The sequence below is a fragment of the Mercenaria mercenaria genome, chromosome 15 (genome assembly GCF_021730395.1).
Source record: "Mercenaria mercenaria strain notata chromosome 15, MADL_Memer_1, whole genome shotgun sequence".
NCBI classification, from domain to species: domain Eukaryota; kingdom Metazoa; phylum Mollusca; class Bivalvia; order Venerida; family Veneridae; genus Mercenaria; species Mercenaria mercenaria.
In genome coordinates this window covers 1,684,148-1,704,455 of record NC_069375.1, presented here as the reverse complement: position 1 = coordinate 1,704,455, position 20,308 = coordinate 1,684,148, and the positions used below count along the sequence as shown (strand labels likewise).

General features: G+C 33.9%; 1 protein-coding gene across 1 annotated transcript in view; it reads left to right on the top strand.

Annotated features, from left to right (window-relative positions):
- The window catches only part of LOC123544933 (uncharacterized), a 38,239-nt gene extending 30,307 nt beyond the window's left edge, over nt 1-7,932 (top strand). The window contains exons 4-6 of the mRNA XM_053524394.1: nt 5,021-5,322; nt 5,720-5,824; nt 6,094-7,932. Of these exons, the coding sequence (XP_053380369.1) occupies nt 5,021-5,322; nt 5,720-5,824; nt 6,094-6,600 (914 nt within the window). The 3' untranslated portion in view covers nt 6,601-7,932. The remainder of the gene's footprint in view (nt 1-5,020; nt 5,323-5,719; nt 5,825-6,093) is intronic.
- Nucleotides 7,933-20,308: the final 12,376 nt, after the last annotated feature.

The following is a 20,308-nucleotide window of genomic DNA, read 5'->3' as shown; positions in this document are numbered from 1 at the left end:
AAATAAAATACACCCCTTAATACACTTTTAAAACTTGGACTTACACACCAGGAATACTATGGAGATGTAGTTATTAAAATTCGGAAAATTAAACATACCCCTTATTTTAATCAACATGTTGTAAAACTGGTTAAAAGGTTTATCAATAGAGGATAAGATGCGAAAATTGTAAAACACGTGCATGTTCAGTGATTGACCCCTCTACAGTTAATTGCTACGCTTTCCTATTTGATGGTGCAATGACTAATAAAGTGTAGGACTCCATGATGCTTTTCTCTTAAATCCTACATACAACGGACGGAGGGAGTTGATTTTTGTTTTACAGTTTTCTTACTCGTGCCCTTAAAATTTGGGCTCTTGTTGCTCTGACTTCAGACAAGGTGTTAAGTATATTGTTGTAGTTGTACCTTAAATTTACCTTAATTTTATGTTTTGCTTATTTATTTATCTGTTACTTTTGCACTAATGTTAGAGCCTTTCTCAGCGTGGATTTTATTTACATTGTGTTGTTTAACTTGTTGAAAATAGGGTAGGTGCGAGGTATTGTAAAGATATGGTGAAAAAGTATACGAAAACTCGGGTAAAAACTTATTTTGGTTGGTAAAAAATTCTGGCGAAATCCTGGATAAATTTATAATTAAAAATTACAGGGTGTCTTCAGTCAGTACTTACGATTTTTCCACTCTTTATACTACTTTACCTCATAACTTAATAAAGGAAAAAAAAACTTACTGCCCTAATTCAAAAGACTTTTGCCAGGGAAAATACTACTTTTCTCGCTTTCAATTTCGATAAATTATATTATATTATTATACCAGATTTATATAGCGCCCTTTTCATGTCGATAAAGCATTTTTACTAGTTGCATTGTAAAGAATTTTACTATGTGGACCTGTGACGAAGTTTGTAAAGCCCTTTCCTTTTTATTGAACAATCTTTACGTCAGGTTTGGGAATGCGGTTTTCAGACAAGTAATTGGTATTCCCATGGAAACAAATTGTGCACCCCTTGTTGCAGATTTGTTTTTATATTGTTATGAAAGAGATTTTATGTTGAGCCTTTCTCAAGGTACACAGGCAGACATTATAACTGCATTTAATAATAATCACGCTATCTGGATGATATACTAAATATGGATAATCCGTTTTTTCCTGATCAGTTCGTGGAAAATATACATCCCAGGGAGCTGCAGTTAAATAAAACTAACAACTCGGATAATACTACTTCATTTCTAGATTTACATCTCTCTATTTACGACAATTTCATACATACCAAAATTTATGACAAGAGGGATGACTTTAATTTCAGTATTGTACACATTTGGATGGGGATGTACCCCAGGCTACATCTTATGGGGTATATGTTTCTCAGTTAATTCGATCATGTAGTCATGTTCATAATTAAATGAACTTAACTTATTTATTACAAAATTAGCTTCTTCAACAAGGCTACCGTTATTATAAATTACGTAAATACTTTTCTAAATTTTACTATCGTAATTCAGATTTGGTTTTAAAATACAATAGCAATTTACTTCTGCGGGAAGGTATATAAAACCTGCTTTTTATGGGGATGCGGTTTACAAACTTCGTAAGATTTTGGGTCATGGCAATTTTCCAATTGTATTTAGTAAAGTAATTAAACGTTTTATGAAATGAGGTTATGATCCAACTGTTTTGAGACACACCGCATCTTTGGTGTTCAACCCTTTTACAGCTGGACGCTACGCTTTCCTCTTTGATTGTTTCTGACAGATCAGGTGGAAGACTCTATGATTGGTAGTTCTTAAATCCTACCAGGACTGAGCTATTTTGATTTCTGTCTTCTGGTCTGTTCCATCGGGCCCTTAAGGTCTTCTGCAAAGGCATTGAGTACATGCGTTTTAGGTTCTTAAGGACTGCATGTTTATATTATATCTACAAGGGTATCTTTGTGTTTTACATTACATACCTTCTGTTGCCTTTTCTTATGTTAAGGTTTCACCTGGCGGGGATTACTTTTATTTACACTGTCTTGTGACTTTGGAACATGGTGGGGGTAAGAGTGAGGTTAGTGCACCATAAAGCGGATTAATCTCCCCAGTTGTGATTTTGCCACTGACCGTTCCAATGCGGTGCCCCACTGTGTCCCTGTATTTGTGTGTTTCGTCCCTTTGTGTTCATTTTTGTGTATGGTGTGCGAGAATTGTTCGTGTGTGTCTTTGGGGAGGCTGCGTGTTTTGAACGTGGCTTTCCCTGTTGGATATTCTTCCTTGTTTTTTTGGCATGCCTGCCCTAAACGCGTTTAAACCCCTAGTTTCCTTTATTTAGGTTACTGACCGTTCCAAGGTGGTGCCCCTATTTTCAACTGGTTGTTTTGTTTGTCTTCTATTGTCTATTGCGTATGCTTTCTTGGTTGTTGCACGTGTTTTTCCTCCGCCCCACTCCCCCTTTTGCTCTTTCCTTTCCCTTGCATTTACACCACATTTTGCATCCCCTCCCCCTTTTCTTTCAGTAAGTTTTCATGGCTTCTCTTTGTTTTGACAGCCGGATCCCAAGACGGTACTTGATTGTTTTTTCCTACGTGTGTGTGTGTATGTGCGTTAGTAAGCTGGTGAGTGTATATAGAAGGCTGTCCTACTGTTTTCTCATGTGTTGCTTCTTCGTTTTTCTATGTTATTCAGTTGATCGTCGTTGTGTGTTTTTCTTTGGTACTTGAGTGTCTACGCTATTGTGGTTTACGTTGTAGTGCAACTGGTTTTAATGGCATTCCCTTGTATATTTGTCCGTGTTCAACATTCCCCTTCGTAATCCTCCCCAACCCCCGACCCGATTCCGCCCCTTACCAATTCCTTCCCCTTTATTAACATTCAGCTTATATTAATATGTACTTGTTGGATGTTTGAAGGAACCCGTCTGAAATATTTTTTCCATTACAGCTTCTTTTTGTTGTGGGACTTCTATGTAAATGTGTGGCTTTGAGACTGTAATTTTGGTACTCTGTGCTTCCGAGAAATATACCCTTACCTATTATCTTTTGTTATATTTTCTATAAACGATAACTTAGAACAATGTTCGTTTAAAACACTCAGGAATGATGTTACGTCCCCTCCGATATTTACTTCTTATCAGAGTTAGCACAAGCTTGCAAACGGAAGTTAGTGGATAAATTACAGTTAACCTGTCTCGTATTTTCATCAAACCTGTACGATATACCCACTGGTCATCTTTGTTTGTATTTTCAAAAATGTTAGCCCAGTCAAATCCAGCTGTTGGCGTAGATGTTTTCTTATGTCCAAGTCGGTGGCACACACACACACACACGCACACACACACACACACACACACACACATACACACACACACACACACACACATATAAAACATTATTAGGAGCGGGTGGAGTTTATGATTAACGTTATGTTCACGACTTTTCAGGAGAACACTGGGCAAAAGTCATTTGATCGATATATAGACTACATGTTTCTTTTAATGTACATATCAGTTTTTGTATGACCACATAGTGGTGTATACCTTCTCAAACGCCAGACTGTTGTTTACTAATGTGTATTAATTCCAGATCTACACTCAGTACAGTTTAACCCCAGTCGGCCCTATAATAATATTAATTATTAATATATTTAATAAGTGTAATATTGTTAGGACCGTAGGATCAAGCACAAGATTGCTAAAACTTGTAATGTAGATATGTTGAAATAAAAATGTTTAAACTATCTTCAGTTGAGGATTAATAAGTAGATGAAATGTGTAAAAACTCAAGAAACTTTCTCACCCATAACTTTTTCATAGGCTCAGTTTTATTGAATATGTTCGTCTAAAATATGTAATTATCCTATTGGGTTTAACGTTGCATAAACATAAATACATGTGGAATACCACAGGTGCCCCTCCTTGCATTATTTCCTAACGTGGGGACACCTGGGTAGAACCACAGACCTTCCGTAAGCCAGCTGGATGGCTATTTCACTTTTTCAACGATGCGAAAAAAAAGATATTCCTTATTTTGACAGTTTTAAAGATCCTACTGAAGAAGAAGTTAGAAAACTACTACACATATTCTACTAACAAAAGTGCTAAAATCGTACTTACATGAACTATTACCTGTTAAAGCATTACAGAGATGTTATCAGGTTTATATTATTATTACTGTCACCAAAATGTTTGTACAGTAAGCTTATCTGAAGACGTAGCTTTGGTGATATTTGAGTATACTGTGTCTAAAAATAAAACAAAACTGGCTTCCATTCAATCATTGTTAATAAACATAAAAAATATTCTTCTCAATAGCTTAGAATAAAAGAAGACTCGGTTTCATTGTCCATAAGAAGTAATGCAATGTGCAGCACTTCTCACGTCCCCTAGCACATGTATTACACATACATTGTGTTGACTGTATGGACCCACAGGACCAGACAATATAACAACTTTCTATCCAAATACAGGCCTAGCCATTAATTAGTAAATTAGCTTTGATTTCAAATAAAGCAATCTTAAGGATCATATCCATTGTGACAGTTTTTGTACTGAAATTTATATACAAACATACGCAGATTTCTTAAAATCCTCATAATTGTACGAAACAGGCTACTATCTACGCATATAAGAAAATCTGACAAACAATTTGAGGAATGTAAGCACAATTCCTGTGATTCCCTCTCATAAAGGGAACACAGATAAATCATTTTGCCATACAAAAAACATAAAAAACAAGGACGAATATCCAACAGGGAAAGCCACGCTCCAAAAACGCAGCCATCCCAAAATATATATACAAGGGAAAAAAACAAACAAATACAGGAACACAGTAGGGTACCGTTTTGGAATGGTCAGTGGCAAAACCAACACTGGGGAGTTTTAACCTAACCACAATTGACACTAAAATAACTAGAAATAGTGTAGAAACATAAGAAAACACACTATATCTCCTGTGGTGACTAAAAGTGCGTAATAAGTCAGAGAAACACGACATCAAATGCCTTCATATACCATTTATAATAACAAAAATACTTCTATTTTTCCAGAAAGGACGTTTGTTTGCAATGAAGTATTTAAAATTACACTTGAAGAAAATTTGAAGGTCATTCAAAACTATCCAATAGGTAATGCTAAGATGTACCTAAAGAGACTAGGGGTAAACAACCTTGAACCAAATCAATTACGAAGTTTTCCAGTTTTCGTAACTGCTTTTGATAGCACATATTTCAATGAATCTGAAGGCTTGTTTAAATCTTTGCATGAAAATTTTCTGGACAATTCAAAATATAAAAAAGATGTGCATATAGTTGCTTACGACATGGGGTTGACGACACTGGAGGCATTAATGGTAATAAATCATTCCTTATTAAATGATATTTATTCTTGAATCTATATACCTATATGTTAACTAATTTTGATGGTGGTCAATTAACATTTTGCATTACAAAAATATTATCGTTGCTGTAAAAGCGATTGAACGTTTGAAGTGGAATATGGCTTAACAGATTTGGTAACGGATAAATGTTTCTTAATATTGTGGAGGAAGAGGCCAAGTGTCCCTCTGTGCATTTTCACATCACGGGCGGGCACCTGGGTAGAACCACCGACCTTCCATAATTCAGCTTGATGGCATTTAGGAACATTTAGGAAATTTTGCTTGTATTTTATTCTAATTAAACTTTGAAGAGACAAAACGATTGTTTCTTTTCAGCAGCTGGCAAATTCTGCATTGTTTATTTTCACAGGTAAAGAGATCGTGCCAATGCGAGCTTCGGAAATTTCAGTTTGAATACCTACCACTGCATGTGCGAGCACTTACAACATACGCATTCAAACCAATCATTGTACAGGTAAATGCAGTCTCTTATGTGATATGTTGCGGATAGAGATAATGAAATAAAGAATTGTATCTGTATACCTAAACTGAAAGGAAATAGAAACATCTGATCTTGAATAGCAAAGTTGGAAGGGTAGACGTAACTTGTTTAAATACTAGCTTTACTTATAAAATGTTCATTAACTTAATTGTTGTTCAGGTTTTACCGGGAATGCCTAACATAATAATGTGTTGCGAACACAAAAATACGTAAAATAAAAGTGGTGAAATTACTTTTTTCAGGAGGTGCTGATGGAATTTGGTTTTGTTTGGTGGGTTGATACTTCTATACGCTTTACCACTAATAATATTGATTTACAAATAGCCTACACTAAAGCAAAAGGTATACTTTACACAGTCTCAAGAAACAGTTTAATGAAAGGGTCACTAACGAAAAATACATTAAACGCAACATTTAATTATTTCCAAGAGGATCATTGCAAGTTCCGGCCCTTTCATGCAGTATGGGCAACTACACTTCTTTTCCATTTTGATCGCGTGACACGTGCCGTTGTCAAAGCATGGGTAATATGTGCACTAAACAAACCTTGCATTGCACCAACCGGAAGTGAATATAAAAGGGGATGCAGCTTGAAAGAAAACTACGATGGAAGGTGTCACAGATTTGATCAATCGGCATTTGGGATTATAATACGCAGACTTTTCCACGATCAGGATTACCCAGTCGATAAGAATCTCACGCTCATTTATACAATTAAACGTAATGATTATGTTCAGTATTTCAAATAACATTTATTGTCTTTCACATGGTGTTTCTACCATAGGGTTTTCATTCAAATTATTGAGAAACAAAGAACACACTGAAACATTTTGGAAGTAAAATTTATTTGTATAATAGTAGCAAACTGCAGTATTTCTGAATTCAGATTAATAATCATTCAAAGATTGAAAATGATGAGAAGAAAGGTACTTTTGGTATTTCCAGCTAGGCGTGATATAATGGAATGCTTCTGGATGATACTTTGTCGACCTATTACTTGTTTTGTTAATTTTGGGTCATAAAGACAAATACGAAAACCCAAAAGCATTTGCCACTTTAAAAGTTCGCAGCCTTAACAAAATTAAACTATACATCAGTGTTTGTACGGGTGTGAAGATGACTGAAATTCACACAAAAAGCATAGGCATAATAGCGATTGAAAATAAATACCATGTGCAGTGCTGGTAATTGTAAGTGGTTAAACACTGCAGAGTTAAAATCGATTAATGGAGCCCACCAACCTCTTTCAGACCACTCGATATCCAACAATATGACAGGATAGTTTTAATTAAGATATCCAATGCAGGCGAATCTATAACACATGTAATCATAACAAAATGCACGATTCATAAGCTATATTAATACTGTGTAGCAACCATTAAGGGTCCAACGAAACAGGAAAACAAGTCATAATGTTATCTAGTTCCGCTTCAGTGGTTTTACCTTATACTATGGTATAAAAACTTGTTTATTCCTTAGATTAACCAATCAATTGTTTTTGTTCTACCACTGTCCATATATATACCGAGACACAAAAGTGTATCGGTCGGTTAGATACTGCATATCTAAGGTCAGTATAACAAGGCTTAGCTTTGACACTTAAACCTGGACTTAGTCCACTGCTCATCAACGAACAATGTTGACCATTAAATACGGCCATATCAATATATTTTCAAATAAATCAATATAATTATAAATCTTTAAATACATTTAGGACTTACAATATAATTATCATTAATTTAATAGCTAGCTTCTATATTAGTATAATTGAATATATACTAAATAAAATATAATAGTCACTATATACTGTAGGCTTACTTATTTTAGCGGTGTACTAATAACAGCGCTTTTAGCGCTATTGCACATGCGCTAAATCATGTCCGCGCATTGATTTGTCCAAGCATTTTCATGTACATCTTCATTTGATGATGTTTTCTTAGAACTTTTGCAAATAAATAGTTTTGAGTTTGCACTAGTTACACTGCTTGCTGATATTTTAAGATTCGTATGATATTCTTGTTTATTGTTCATATTATTATTTTAAATATATGATCATGCAAAATAAAATATTTAAGCTTGTAGTTTGTGTTTTTCTTAATTTGATCAAGTTGTTATCGATTTCCGTATCACCTTCGGGCATGTCCATTGTTGATTACGGAAAGGTGTGAGCGTTTGTATTAAGACACAATGCATGTAGGACAAAGGGGGTTCAATGATTAAAATGTGTGAAATCTCGTTTTATTTCAGCAATTATAACTAGTATACAGAATATAAAACACGCAGATTATTATAATTAAATACAAGAAGACAATACTGTTACGCAGGCAATATTATACTTTATATACTGTACATAAACATAAAGCTACATCACCGTTGAAAGTATCATTGAAAAAATACAAGTATCATCACGGCACACTATCTTAAAGTCATACTTGGTACATGCTAACGGATTTTTTCGACTGCGTCCATTAGACCTGTAAGGCGCCACCCTGTCATGACTGATTCTTTTTTCACATTTTTGTGTACATCGACCAGCCAGGCAGCATGGATAGGTTTTAGTCTACTCAATTTTAAGTTTACGTCAAGATTTTCATAATCAGTATGACGTATAATTACAGCAGAAACAGTCATTACATAAAAATTGCCAACGGTTAAGTTTATTTCTGAAAATCTTCGTGAATCTCCGTAACTCTCCGAAAGCCTCATCTCGGACAGCGCTAAAATTAGAAATTAGCAGTCTCGCGAGAGCGCTAATTCACATCCACGCATTAATTAGATATTTCACCAAAAATTGCGTTTGCGCTAAATTTTTGCCACGCTAATAAATGTATGCCTACAGTATTTAGTTTTCCTTTAATAACAGTGTCGCACATCCAGTGTCCCACTGTCTACAAGTGTGTTCATGATTATCCGTCCGTCTGTCCGTGCAACGCCACTGTGATAACTTGCTGTTCGTCAGTCCGAGGTTATGCTAAGAACCTGGGGCCACTATTACTATTGCACGCTAAAGAATGAGAGAAGCTTTTGGAATTGGATCGTTTTTGTATCCTGTACTATCTTCCAACTAACAATACTAACAGTCTTCTGGAGAAGTAATAAATAGGGTATATAGATTTGGTCCATTTGTCCATCCGTTTTTTCCGCTTTGTATGTTCTAAACCCCTCGATGGATGTTCATGAATCTTGAGTCAAATAATCACCTCAAAAAGACAATGTGCAGAACACATGTGTCAGCCATGTCGGCTCAAGGTCAAGGTAACATCACAAGGTCAAAGGTTTGGGCCTTTTTGTGTCCGCTCTGTATCTCCAAAACCAATTGAAGGATTTTCGAAACTTAGGTCAAATGTTCACCTCACCAAGACGATGTGCAGATCTTGTGAGTCAGCCATATCGGCTTAAGTTAAAAGTCACAAGTCAATGTCAAATTGTTTAAGCTCTGTATCTCCTAAACCCCTTTAAAGATTTTCATCAAACTAAGGTGTGCAGAACAGATACTTCGGCGATGTTGGATCAAGGCCTCGGTCACAAGTCAAGGTCAAACATTTGAGCATTTTATTTCCGCTCTGTATCTCATAATCCTCTTGAAAGATTTTCAAATTCATTGATGTTGTCATACATGGACTATAAAATATATACTTAACAACGTCAATGCTTCCACCCAATACCAGCAACCCTTCCACGATCCGAAACAGTGGCGAGGTATGTAGATAAAATCTGAAAAGTAGATCCCTCGGAAGCACCGAGAACAAGGCAAAATGACTGCCTTGTCCTATTTGATAATGTCTACATTCCTATTGAGTTGCAATTCTGCATTTTAAAACAAATACTTTTCTAAAGTGCAGATTTTATTCAACTGTGCTTTATAACGTGTATAGTAACCGAAGGAAATTCAGTAATTTGAAAGATAAGACCATATGTTTGATTTATAGTTAGATAGATTTGACCTTATTATCATTTTAAATTGAGATATATAAATATTCGAAATTTCCAATGGGAATATTAGTCAGTAAATTGCACTTTTTATTCAAATCAGTTTGTTTGTTGGTTTGTTTTGTGCTTAGCGCCGTTCATTAACAGTATATCAGTTATGTAACAACGGGCAGTTAAACTTATCAGTGTTAATTGATTCTCTACAAAACATTTTTTTCTCTGTAAGTAACTGCAAAATTTTGGGTCCCGAGCAACTGGAGAAATTATTAATTGTGACAAATACCAGTTTGATCAGTAATGTTTGAAGTTTATTTTAAGCCGTGTCACCAGTCAAAATTCCGCGTCTTCAATATGGTGACCATTCTTTTTTAAATAAATCTATCACCATCTTCAAATGAATGAGTTGTTTGATTTTGATGATAAAAGTGAGCTATTTTGTAGTTTACATCGTACACACACATACTTATCTCACATTTTGGTTTTTTTTTAATAAAAAGAACATAATTAATACAATGATAAAGATATAGTATATCCAAATGGCATACTAGTATCTGAATATATGAAAACTTACCATATACTATCTATGTGCACGTGATAATAGAATTAACATATTGTTAGTAATTTTAAAAGACTACATACTTATAAATATGTAACAGAATCTATAAGAAGATCCTTTGAAAGCACAAGCAAGGTAACAGCTGACTCAGTTTGATTGGTCCCTTTCATAAAAGGGTATAGAAAGTGCAAAATCCCTTATGCACCTTAGCATCGGCCTAAATAGAACATTACATATGTTTTGAATGAACTCCATGTCCCCAAAAGACCATAAAATATAACAACATTGAATCCAAGTAGGAAGAGACTTTAACAGCCTTTAACACGCACGCACGCACACACACACACACACACACACACACACACACACGAACGCACGCAGTACACAGTACACAGCATGAATATGTTAGACTACTAAAAATCTGGAAGTTTGTTCGAAACAAATGGCTTTTACTATACAGACAAGTAATTGTGATTGCTGCATATACATGTACATTAAGTTAAGATTTAAATCGATATGAAATGATGAGATATTTAAAGACAAAGAAAATCTCCTATATAAGTGACCCCCCTCAAATACCAGACTTTCTAATCCCCAATATACAAGATCCTGCCTGGTCCAGTCTGATAAGAGTCCATAAAACCCCTGTAGACTTGACATGTAGCCTAATTATTGTCAGAGAATCATAAATTTTATTGCCTACAGATAAACTGGTTATTTCATGTGTTTTGCATTTTATTGATTGAAATGCTGTTTTTGTTTTTGTTTAGAATGTACACAAAATTATTTTAATTGATGTTGAGTAATGTCCAGGCCGATTAAATAATAACTCTTATAGCAAAGCAATTCTCACTCCTTAACCATTAAATAATTACTTAAAACTTAATAAAAGAAATTAAAAGTTTGTTTATTCAATGATTATGATCTTTTTATTAAAAGTAACAAAATAAAAACAGAAAAAAAGATAATTGCTGGATTTTATTAGAAATTAAGCGTTCAGTTGCATTTTAATAGATAAAATGGAATATGGACAGAAGGAATGCATAATTCCCCTTGTGTTGTCTAAATAATGATCATTCTTTTATGTATGATAAAATCCAGCAATAAAGAGATATCATTGTTCAAAATACACATAATTTATTATTTCTAAAAGCTATGTGCCTGAATGCATTTTTTATATTTTTATTAAAAAAAACAAAAAAACAGCAATGATGAAATGTAATTGTTAAAAAAACTTGATTATTAAAAATATGAAAAAAACACTGTTGTGTCTTATCACTTTGTTTATTTAGCCCTAATTCAATCAAGCTTTCTAAACTCGTTATAAAGGTGAGAACTGATTTGCTATGAAGGTGAGAAATATCACCTGTAATTTATGTACTGCACAGTAGCTATACAGTAGCTTATTATGATAAACAGAAGCAAGTCTATCAATGGTCCAGTCTTGTGTATTGGTGATTACCACCAATACGCAGACCTTATCATTCCCATAGGCCACATACCTGGCATACCAGAATCAGTGTCTTTAAGTGAACATGATACATCTTTAAAGGAATATGGAATAAAACAAATCATTTCTATGCTGTATCGTTATAAATGTAAATCAAATATAAATACCCGTATTTATAATGATTATAAACTTACATAACGTAAAACTATGTTAATAACTAAAAAAAAAATAAACCAAAAACACTGAAAGGTAGGGGTTCATTTGCATAGATGCAAATCATTGCATTTAATTAAATTCAGATGTTTCAAATCATTGTGCAGTTTAAAGCTATACGAATGCTGAGCCGGCAAATAGAATAATTTCTAGAATATTTATGGGTAGTATAGATTGAGCTTTGTTCAATTACAGGCTAAATAAATATCAAAATTGGCATGTATACATCTGTTATAAATAGTTTAAAACACATATAAAAACCGTTGGAATATGATTATATTCATTTCTTTTAATGGTAAATGTTAAACTGTACTGTGTAACGTAAGTGAATTTTAAGATAAGCAAAGTTATTGATTCGAGGAACTCAGATTGGAGACATGTCTTATTGTGACTTTCAGACATTTTCTAATAGTTTGGTATATGTCGCCATTAATCTTATTTCAAATCGCACGGGATTCCCGTTCTATATATGAATTAGAGGTGTAGGACAAGGGTTTCGGGTACAAAGTCTTTTATCAAGTCGGAGTACTGCGCCTCACCCGGGAATCGAACTCACAACCCAGCAATACGTAGAACGGCGCTCTCCTTATTGAGCTAAAGCAATGGTCACATTTACGTTCACGCACGTAGTAGGTCGTAGTTCATTTTAAACGTAGTTTGTCGTAGTAATACTACGGTCAACTAGGTTGAAGTACGCTCGAACTAGGTTTAAAAGATGAAATATGGAAAGTCTAAGTACGTTGAAGTACATGTAAGTACAAACAACTACGTTCAACTACGAGTAAATCGGGTAGAGTTAACTAGGGTATCACTATGTCTTACCACGAGTTACTACGTTACACTACGTATATACTACGATCGAAGTACGAACAACTGCGACAAATTACGATCAACTACGTTGAGCTACGGAAAAGCGTTGTGGTTGCGCCTGCGCAGGACGGGATAGCTACGGTCATTTTGCTCTAGGAAGTTGACGAGACAGCATCATTTAAGCTTCAGTATGCCGCCTAGGAAAAAACGATGTTATAAAACAGAATGGCCGAAAAACTGAATTTAAAAGTATAATGCATAAAAATGCGCAATTTATACAACAGATTTGCTAACTAATGCAAAGAAAATATAATTTAAATGCAATATATAAAATGAATTTTTCCCGGTCTTCATGGTAAATGAACAGTTGATTGCTAGCGCGATTCATGTACATGTATTTGCCGATCCAAAACTGTTGTTCATTTCGCATGAATACCGAAAAAATTCTATTTAATTTTTTAAGTATTTATAATTACCGATATTATCATACTAGAACTGAAATTAATTTATATAACAGTAAAGTTTTTGTGTAATCGGCTCTCGTTTCATATCATGTTTGTACTTGTACTACGATCAAAAACGATACACACTACTGTTAAGTACGATCAAGTACGTTTAACTAAGATCAACTACGTTCAAACTACGGTCACAGTAGGGTCAAAACATCGTAGTTAATCGTACTCAGATTTTGAACATGTCGAAAAATTATTTGCTTACTACGGACAAATCGTAAGTTCGAACTACGATCATTACTACGTTTGACTACGATTATCTACGTGTAACTACGCTTAGTACGATCAACTACGATCATTCCTTACTACGATTAACTACGTGTAGTGTGACCACGCCTTAAGCGGGAAGGCTTAAAACAAGTAAATAACTCTTGATTCTACAAATGGTTTCATCCTTGCAGCACAATACACTGACTTAAGTACATTACTGCATAATTCGTCGCCATTGCTATTTTAATAAAATAGAATAGCTTTGTTACTATTAATACTATAGACTTGAAACTTAAGAAATGTATTTTCTATTATAGTCTACATCAAGAGTCAAAATTCTGGTAACTCTGATATGAATTTAGACAGATTTATGCCCGTTTGTCAACATGGAATGTATTGACATTGAAAATTAAAATAGTTATTTACTATCAAAATCTACACATCTCCATGACTCTGATTTGAATTTTGACAGAGCCCTTTTGTAACTTAGAAGTATTTGCTTAAATTTTTTCATCAAGTCAGAAATATCTTTTACTATAAAAGCTTATGACTTGAAACTTAAAATAGCTTTTTACTATCAATGTCTATACCAGGAGCAACAATCCTCATAACTCAGACTTGAAGTTTGGCAGACGTTTGCCCCTTTTAAACCTATAAATTTAAGGTTAAAGTTCTGATTATATATTTGATTGAGTAAGCACTTATTTATAGTCAAGCACTGAGAAACGTCTAGCATGATGTCCTTCTGACAGCAGACAGCTGTTGCTTTTATTTCTGTAACTTTAATAAAATCTGTAAAAAGATCCTTTGGAAGCAAAGAATGCAACCAAGAAGAATAATAGCAGACTCGGTTTGATTGAGTCTGTTCATGAGAGGTAATGAAATGTGCAACACCTCTCACGCCCCCTAGCACCGGCTTAAGCGGAACTCTATTATACATATGTTGAATGAATTCCATGATCCCAAAGGACCAGAAAATATAACAATACTGAATCCAAGTACGGGGAGACTTTTTACAGCCGCCACACGGCACTTAAAGATTGCTGTTGTGATAATTAATAAAATCTGTAAAAAGATCATTTAGAAACGTACTATTGCAGAAGATGATCATTTTGAACAATGTACTTGTTGTTCAAAAATATTTATTTACTTTACAATGTTTTATTTTTAAATAAATAAAAATCAACCTTTATCATATGACGTATTTAAAAATATAAATGTAGCTGCTCCTGGTTTATTGTACTTGTTACTGATATGATACATTTTGTTATACGAATAAAGTTTATTATATGTCATGTTGAGATTTCAAAGAATATTTATTGCTTTGTCCGTCTGTCTATTTGACCTTCCGTCACATTTTCAATTCCTTTGTTAAAATCACGGTGGTACAACTGACATCTCAGTGAAACTTAAAATGGACATAGATATTGCTGAGACGAAGTGCATCTTACACGAACCTGAAGTCTATATTGAATAGTATTCAAATTGTTTCCGTTATGTATCTAGTGTTTTCTTGTTTAAAGTATTTAGAACATCGCTGACAGTGTAAATTGTATGAGATGGAGAGCAGTACAGAAGAACAGTAACTACGTCGAATGCATTAGAAATAATATCCATTCTGTCAAATGCCATTTCCGAAAATGCTAGACACATTTCAATGGAAGTTGCAATTGTAATGTATACCAAGGAGAAAAGTAAATTGAACAAGAATCTTTACTCTGTTTTGGATTATTTTTTTTCAATCCTCTGCCAAAAGCGGAAGCATGCCCGTCCGGCTGTCCGTCCTCATAATACGGAATATAGTTAAGCTAGAGTCGCAACATAATTATAAAAAAGCACATTACTTTTGTCAACATATTATCACGTAATATTCCCCTTTACTCGGTAAATGCAGACATTTTTTATTTTTTATCAATGATTGTTTGATTAACATGAAACTGCTAAAACGTAAACATGGTTTAAGTTAAAATCACCAGAACTCACATTATGATAATCTAGCATAGTGCAACAACGCATTGGCGGATCCTTGATGTATGTGCAGGACGTATGTGGGCTCTATAGCCGAGTGGTTAATTTCGCTGACGTCGAGTTAATTGCCTCTCACCGATGCAGGTTCAAGCCTCATTCGGGGCTCTGAATACCTCAAGTCAAGAAGCGATTCTGTTTGATTAGGGAATGTCCATTACCAACATTTAGTAACATTTCTTTACCGATTTATCGGGACAGCGTTACCTATTACAAAAAAAAAAAATCAATAAAACCAATAATCCTATATCACCTCTACTTGACGGATTCGTCAATTTCCGTAAGCTAAGTGTTGTTGTTGTTGTATTAACACGTGGACAAAATCGTTAAGTAGCAGCTTTGGTAATTATCTCACTGGATTTATTTATATATTTACAGGCGGACGGTATACCTAACGATGTGGTTGAATGACGTTTTATCATCAATGTGTAAAGCGGAACAAGTTGAAAATGTATATTATAATCTATTAATAGTCAATTAAATGTAATATTTAAGGACATGGCTAGGTTATCTAGAATATGTAGAACGAAGTTACGTAATACACATATAATACATGCATTTTTACTTTAAGTTAGAATATAACAATTATCTTGCTGCTGTATTCTAGCATATAAAAATGAAAATAAACTATAATAGTTTAGACTTTACAAAGGCTACAAAATAAGTTAATTTGCCCGTTTAGTATACACTAAGCGGAACGTCTATAAACCCAGCTTCAGAATTTAAAACTTGTTACGAAGCATATTGCTGGACATAGGTTTATGTAAAAACAAATATTAACGCACAAGATACGGTTTCTGTAAATGAACATTTGAAACAGGAATAACATATATTATACAGCACCACTGAGTCGTGAATTAAACTTAGGACAAACTGTAATGGCTTTGCGACCGATGCAGTCCAGAATCGTTACTGTTTGCTATTCACTCAGTAAATATTTAGGAAACAACCATATTAACGTTTAATGATACAATTTAAATACATAGATGGAAGAGTCCATGATAATAATTTATCAGTGTTAAGCCCCGAGAGAAAGAAAAAAGGACAATATAAATACAGGAGAAAGTGAAATAAATATTGGTTTATTAGTATTAATTAAATATACCATGTACAAAAACACATACAATAACATTTAACAAGCTCTCAGCTAAAACTTATATCAATTCATGATATATTACAATGCAATAACCATAAAACCTTAGCACACGTATCACTTGTATTAAGTCTGGTAACTTAACATTAACCTTTTATGATCCTGTTTGAAACATCACTGTCCGGGTATTGCTTACCCTATGACAGTATTGTAATACACACTGAAATTTAAGGGTAATTAAACATTCGATGCAATTCAAATGTTTTATGAATATTTGAAACTAAAAATGTAATTGTGTGCAATCATGGGACTACTTAATTTCATATGAATAAATAAATAACACAATTTTCAAACAATTATCTAATAAGTCCTGAGGTGCATTAATAACAACTTTACTCAATAAAAACATTTAATGTCTTTTTTGGTACATGTTTATACGGTTATATGATGATGATAACAGAGTGAATACGATACAATACAAAATGAAGTACGTTTAATTGCTGTTCAATTCAATTCAATTACTGTCTGATACAAAAGTGTATTGTTCATGGATAAAAACTTGATAGATGCAAACGAAATTGCAGTAGATCCATTTTAAAGTGTCTCTTATATCAAACACACAAACGCGAAATTCATTGACCGGACACATTACTTGTCTAAGCAGAACAACCTTTAACTTAGAACACCGGCAATTAGGTCTGAGAGAAAAAAGCAGTTCCGTATTGTCAATCATTCAGACTATTAAACAAATTCAGAATATTAACATTACATTTAAACTTTTAGATACGTGCATGATAAAAGTGTTATTATATATGGATCAATAATTATGCACTCCTATGTGACAGGAAAGGCCGTACCTGCGACAGTAACCATTAGAACAAATCAACACCCTTTACAATATTTACAAATTTATTTACATAAGATGATTATTTGCAATGAATAGATGATATGAAAAAAAAAAACTGATAAGAAAAAAAAAATAAAAGTTCAGTATCACCAGATACAAAGTTCGTATAGTTCCATTCTAATGTGACGTGTTACAGTTCTTTAATTTAATTGCAAACTTTAAGTAGCACAAACAAAACGTATATCTAAATCCAGTCCCTTTAAACCGTGAATACGTTGATTCCGTATTGGCTCCTTATGGTGGTAGGTGATTGCATCCCTGAGCTGACTTCAGAGGATAACAAAAATCATCGTCTTTGCGGTTAACGGCACAACCATGGGACGAAAGCTCTGCGCTGGGAATATCACATCCAGGCGAGTGAAGACAAGTGAACCTCGGGCATTGTACTTCCGGGTTATGACGTCACCAGGAAAATCGTCTGGCGGAAGAAGCTAAAATATATAACAAATGGTAAGCACCATAGCAAAACAAATAAGTCAGGGCATAAAACTGCTCCTTTGGGTACACCATACCTCCGTAGGCTCCCATAAATAATACGTGCTACTTATACAAAACATATGTGCTACTAAGTTCATACGTCACGTGATTCAAATACGTCACTAATTACTTCCATTATTACAAAAATTACTTACTTAAAAGACTAAAGTTAAAGTATGAAAAAGATATGAAACTTTTATGATGAAACATTATAGATACGGAAATGATAAACTGCAGCTATTATTTACAACTAGAAATTAACAAATGCAATATAAATCAAACGTTATATCATAGTTGGCATCCATATAATATCTAATGCCATACACTACAACGGACATTAATTAGATGGGCTATAGACTGGCACACAATTACAAATTACAATAATATATTACATACATGGTACTAGACTTGCCATATAGATTTATACATAACAATACAATGCAGTAATGGCGTTCCATAATTAACAAAATGTTTGACATAAGTTTTTGAAACAGTGCTTTACAATTATCACGATACAAATTTCAGTATAAATCTAACATCTTATATAAACGAAACGTTTAGACTCCTCTTTCTAAATAATTTATAAAAGTCTGAAAAATTTAATAAATTATCCTGACATACCGAAACTAGCCAAAATCACATGCCGAAAAGTAAATGTTACAGAATTCTGTAGAATGCACAAAAATTTACCAAATAATAATCGTAATGCAACAATCATACAAAAATCTAACAAATAAATTTCTTACCTCGATCGAGCATAAATTTCTAGCAAGAAAATAATTCAGACATAGATTCGTCTATAATGTCGGAAGGTGGTGTGCGCAAGGCATATCTAGTCCAGTCTATTTAAAGGGTAATGTCCCGCCAAATACTAAATTTCATGGGATTCTCGGCTAAGCCGTGAGCTATGACTATTGTCATTTTCACGGGATTTACGGTATAGCCGGGAAATCTGACTATTTTGGCGCGAATTGAAATTGACAATTTGAGGCCCATTATAGTGGTTTTGGGGATAAAAACACGAATTACTGAAGTTTATAAAATATCAACTTTCTTATTACTGAACAGAATTTAATGAAATTTACATGGAAATTTAAGTTATGAAATACAGAAAAACATTAGAGGGATTTTATGCGTGAAATCTGACATTTACCTCAATAACTCAAAAATTTACAAAAAGATGATGCAATACCTGCATTTCACTACAGATAAAATAAGGCCCGTATGTCAGTTTGTGACATTCTTTAGCGGAAGAATATTGCGTTGCTAAAGTCGCGCACTATATCCGCAGCGGAACTCGAGCATATTTCCCGCAACCTACAAGTATAGTACACTAAATTAAATGAATAAAGGATAATAGCTAGACATTGGACCGGATCCTGATATTATGTGCATATCCTTTTAGGAGAGAAGTTTCTCTCAAAGTTTCGCTTATTTCCGGTCAGTGGTTTCAGACGAAAATATGCGAGATTGACGGACATAGCAGCGACATGCTATTTAGGATATTGAATGAACAGTATACTGATAAGTCTTTCACATGTATGAATTTTAGTTCTGGCATACAGGATAGAGCTTCCTATTTTTGTACACTGATGCCTCCGAAACTCGTATTGTATGAAATTTATTTACATATTTTCATACCTTACTCTATAGTCCAGGAAATTCGTGAAATAATTGAGCACTTCCTGTGGAAAGTATGAAACTTGGCATGATTGTAGATTACTATTATTATTTCATTATACCAGATTTGTTGAGCGCCCTTTTCATATGGAATATACGTTCAAAGGCGCTTTACAATTAAGGTATTGGACCAGTAATAAAGCATCTCCTTTTTGAAGAGTATTCAATTCCTACCATAAACCTATTTCGACTGCAATTTTCAGGGGGGGTGCGTAGGTTCAAACCCCACTAGGACCAAATATTTTTCCATATTTTCCTTTTTGTCTAGTAAGTGTTTAATACTTTCAAAACTAACTATGGATGAATTGTACAAAAGTGGAAAATTTTCATTTTATAAGCGATTTTTTGCTGTTTAATGTGAATTTACCTGTGAATCAGCAGGGGTAGAGTTATACATCTTTAAGAGTACTGAGTTACGTGCGGTAAAAAGTCTATATTTTGCCTTCATTCGTTAGATTACATGTTTTGGAAGAAATGCAGGTAGGTTTTACTGTTGCCCCAATGTTATTTTTGAATGAAGTGACAAAATTCAAAACAGACCCACCGGATTTGACCTTAATTTTTCAATTTTAGAGTTAGAATTCTGTCTCATTG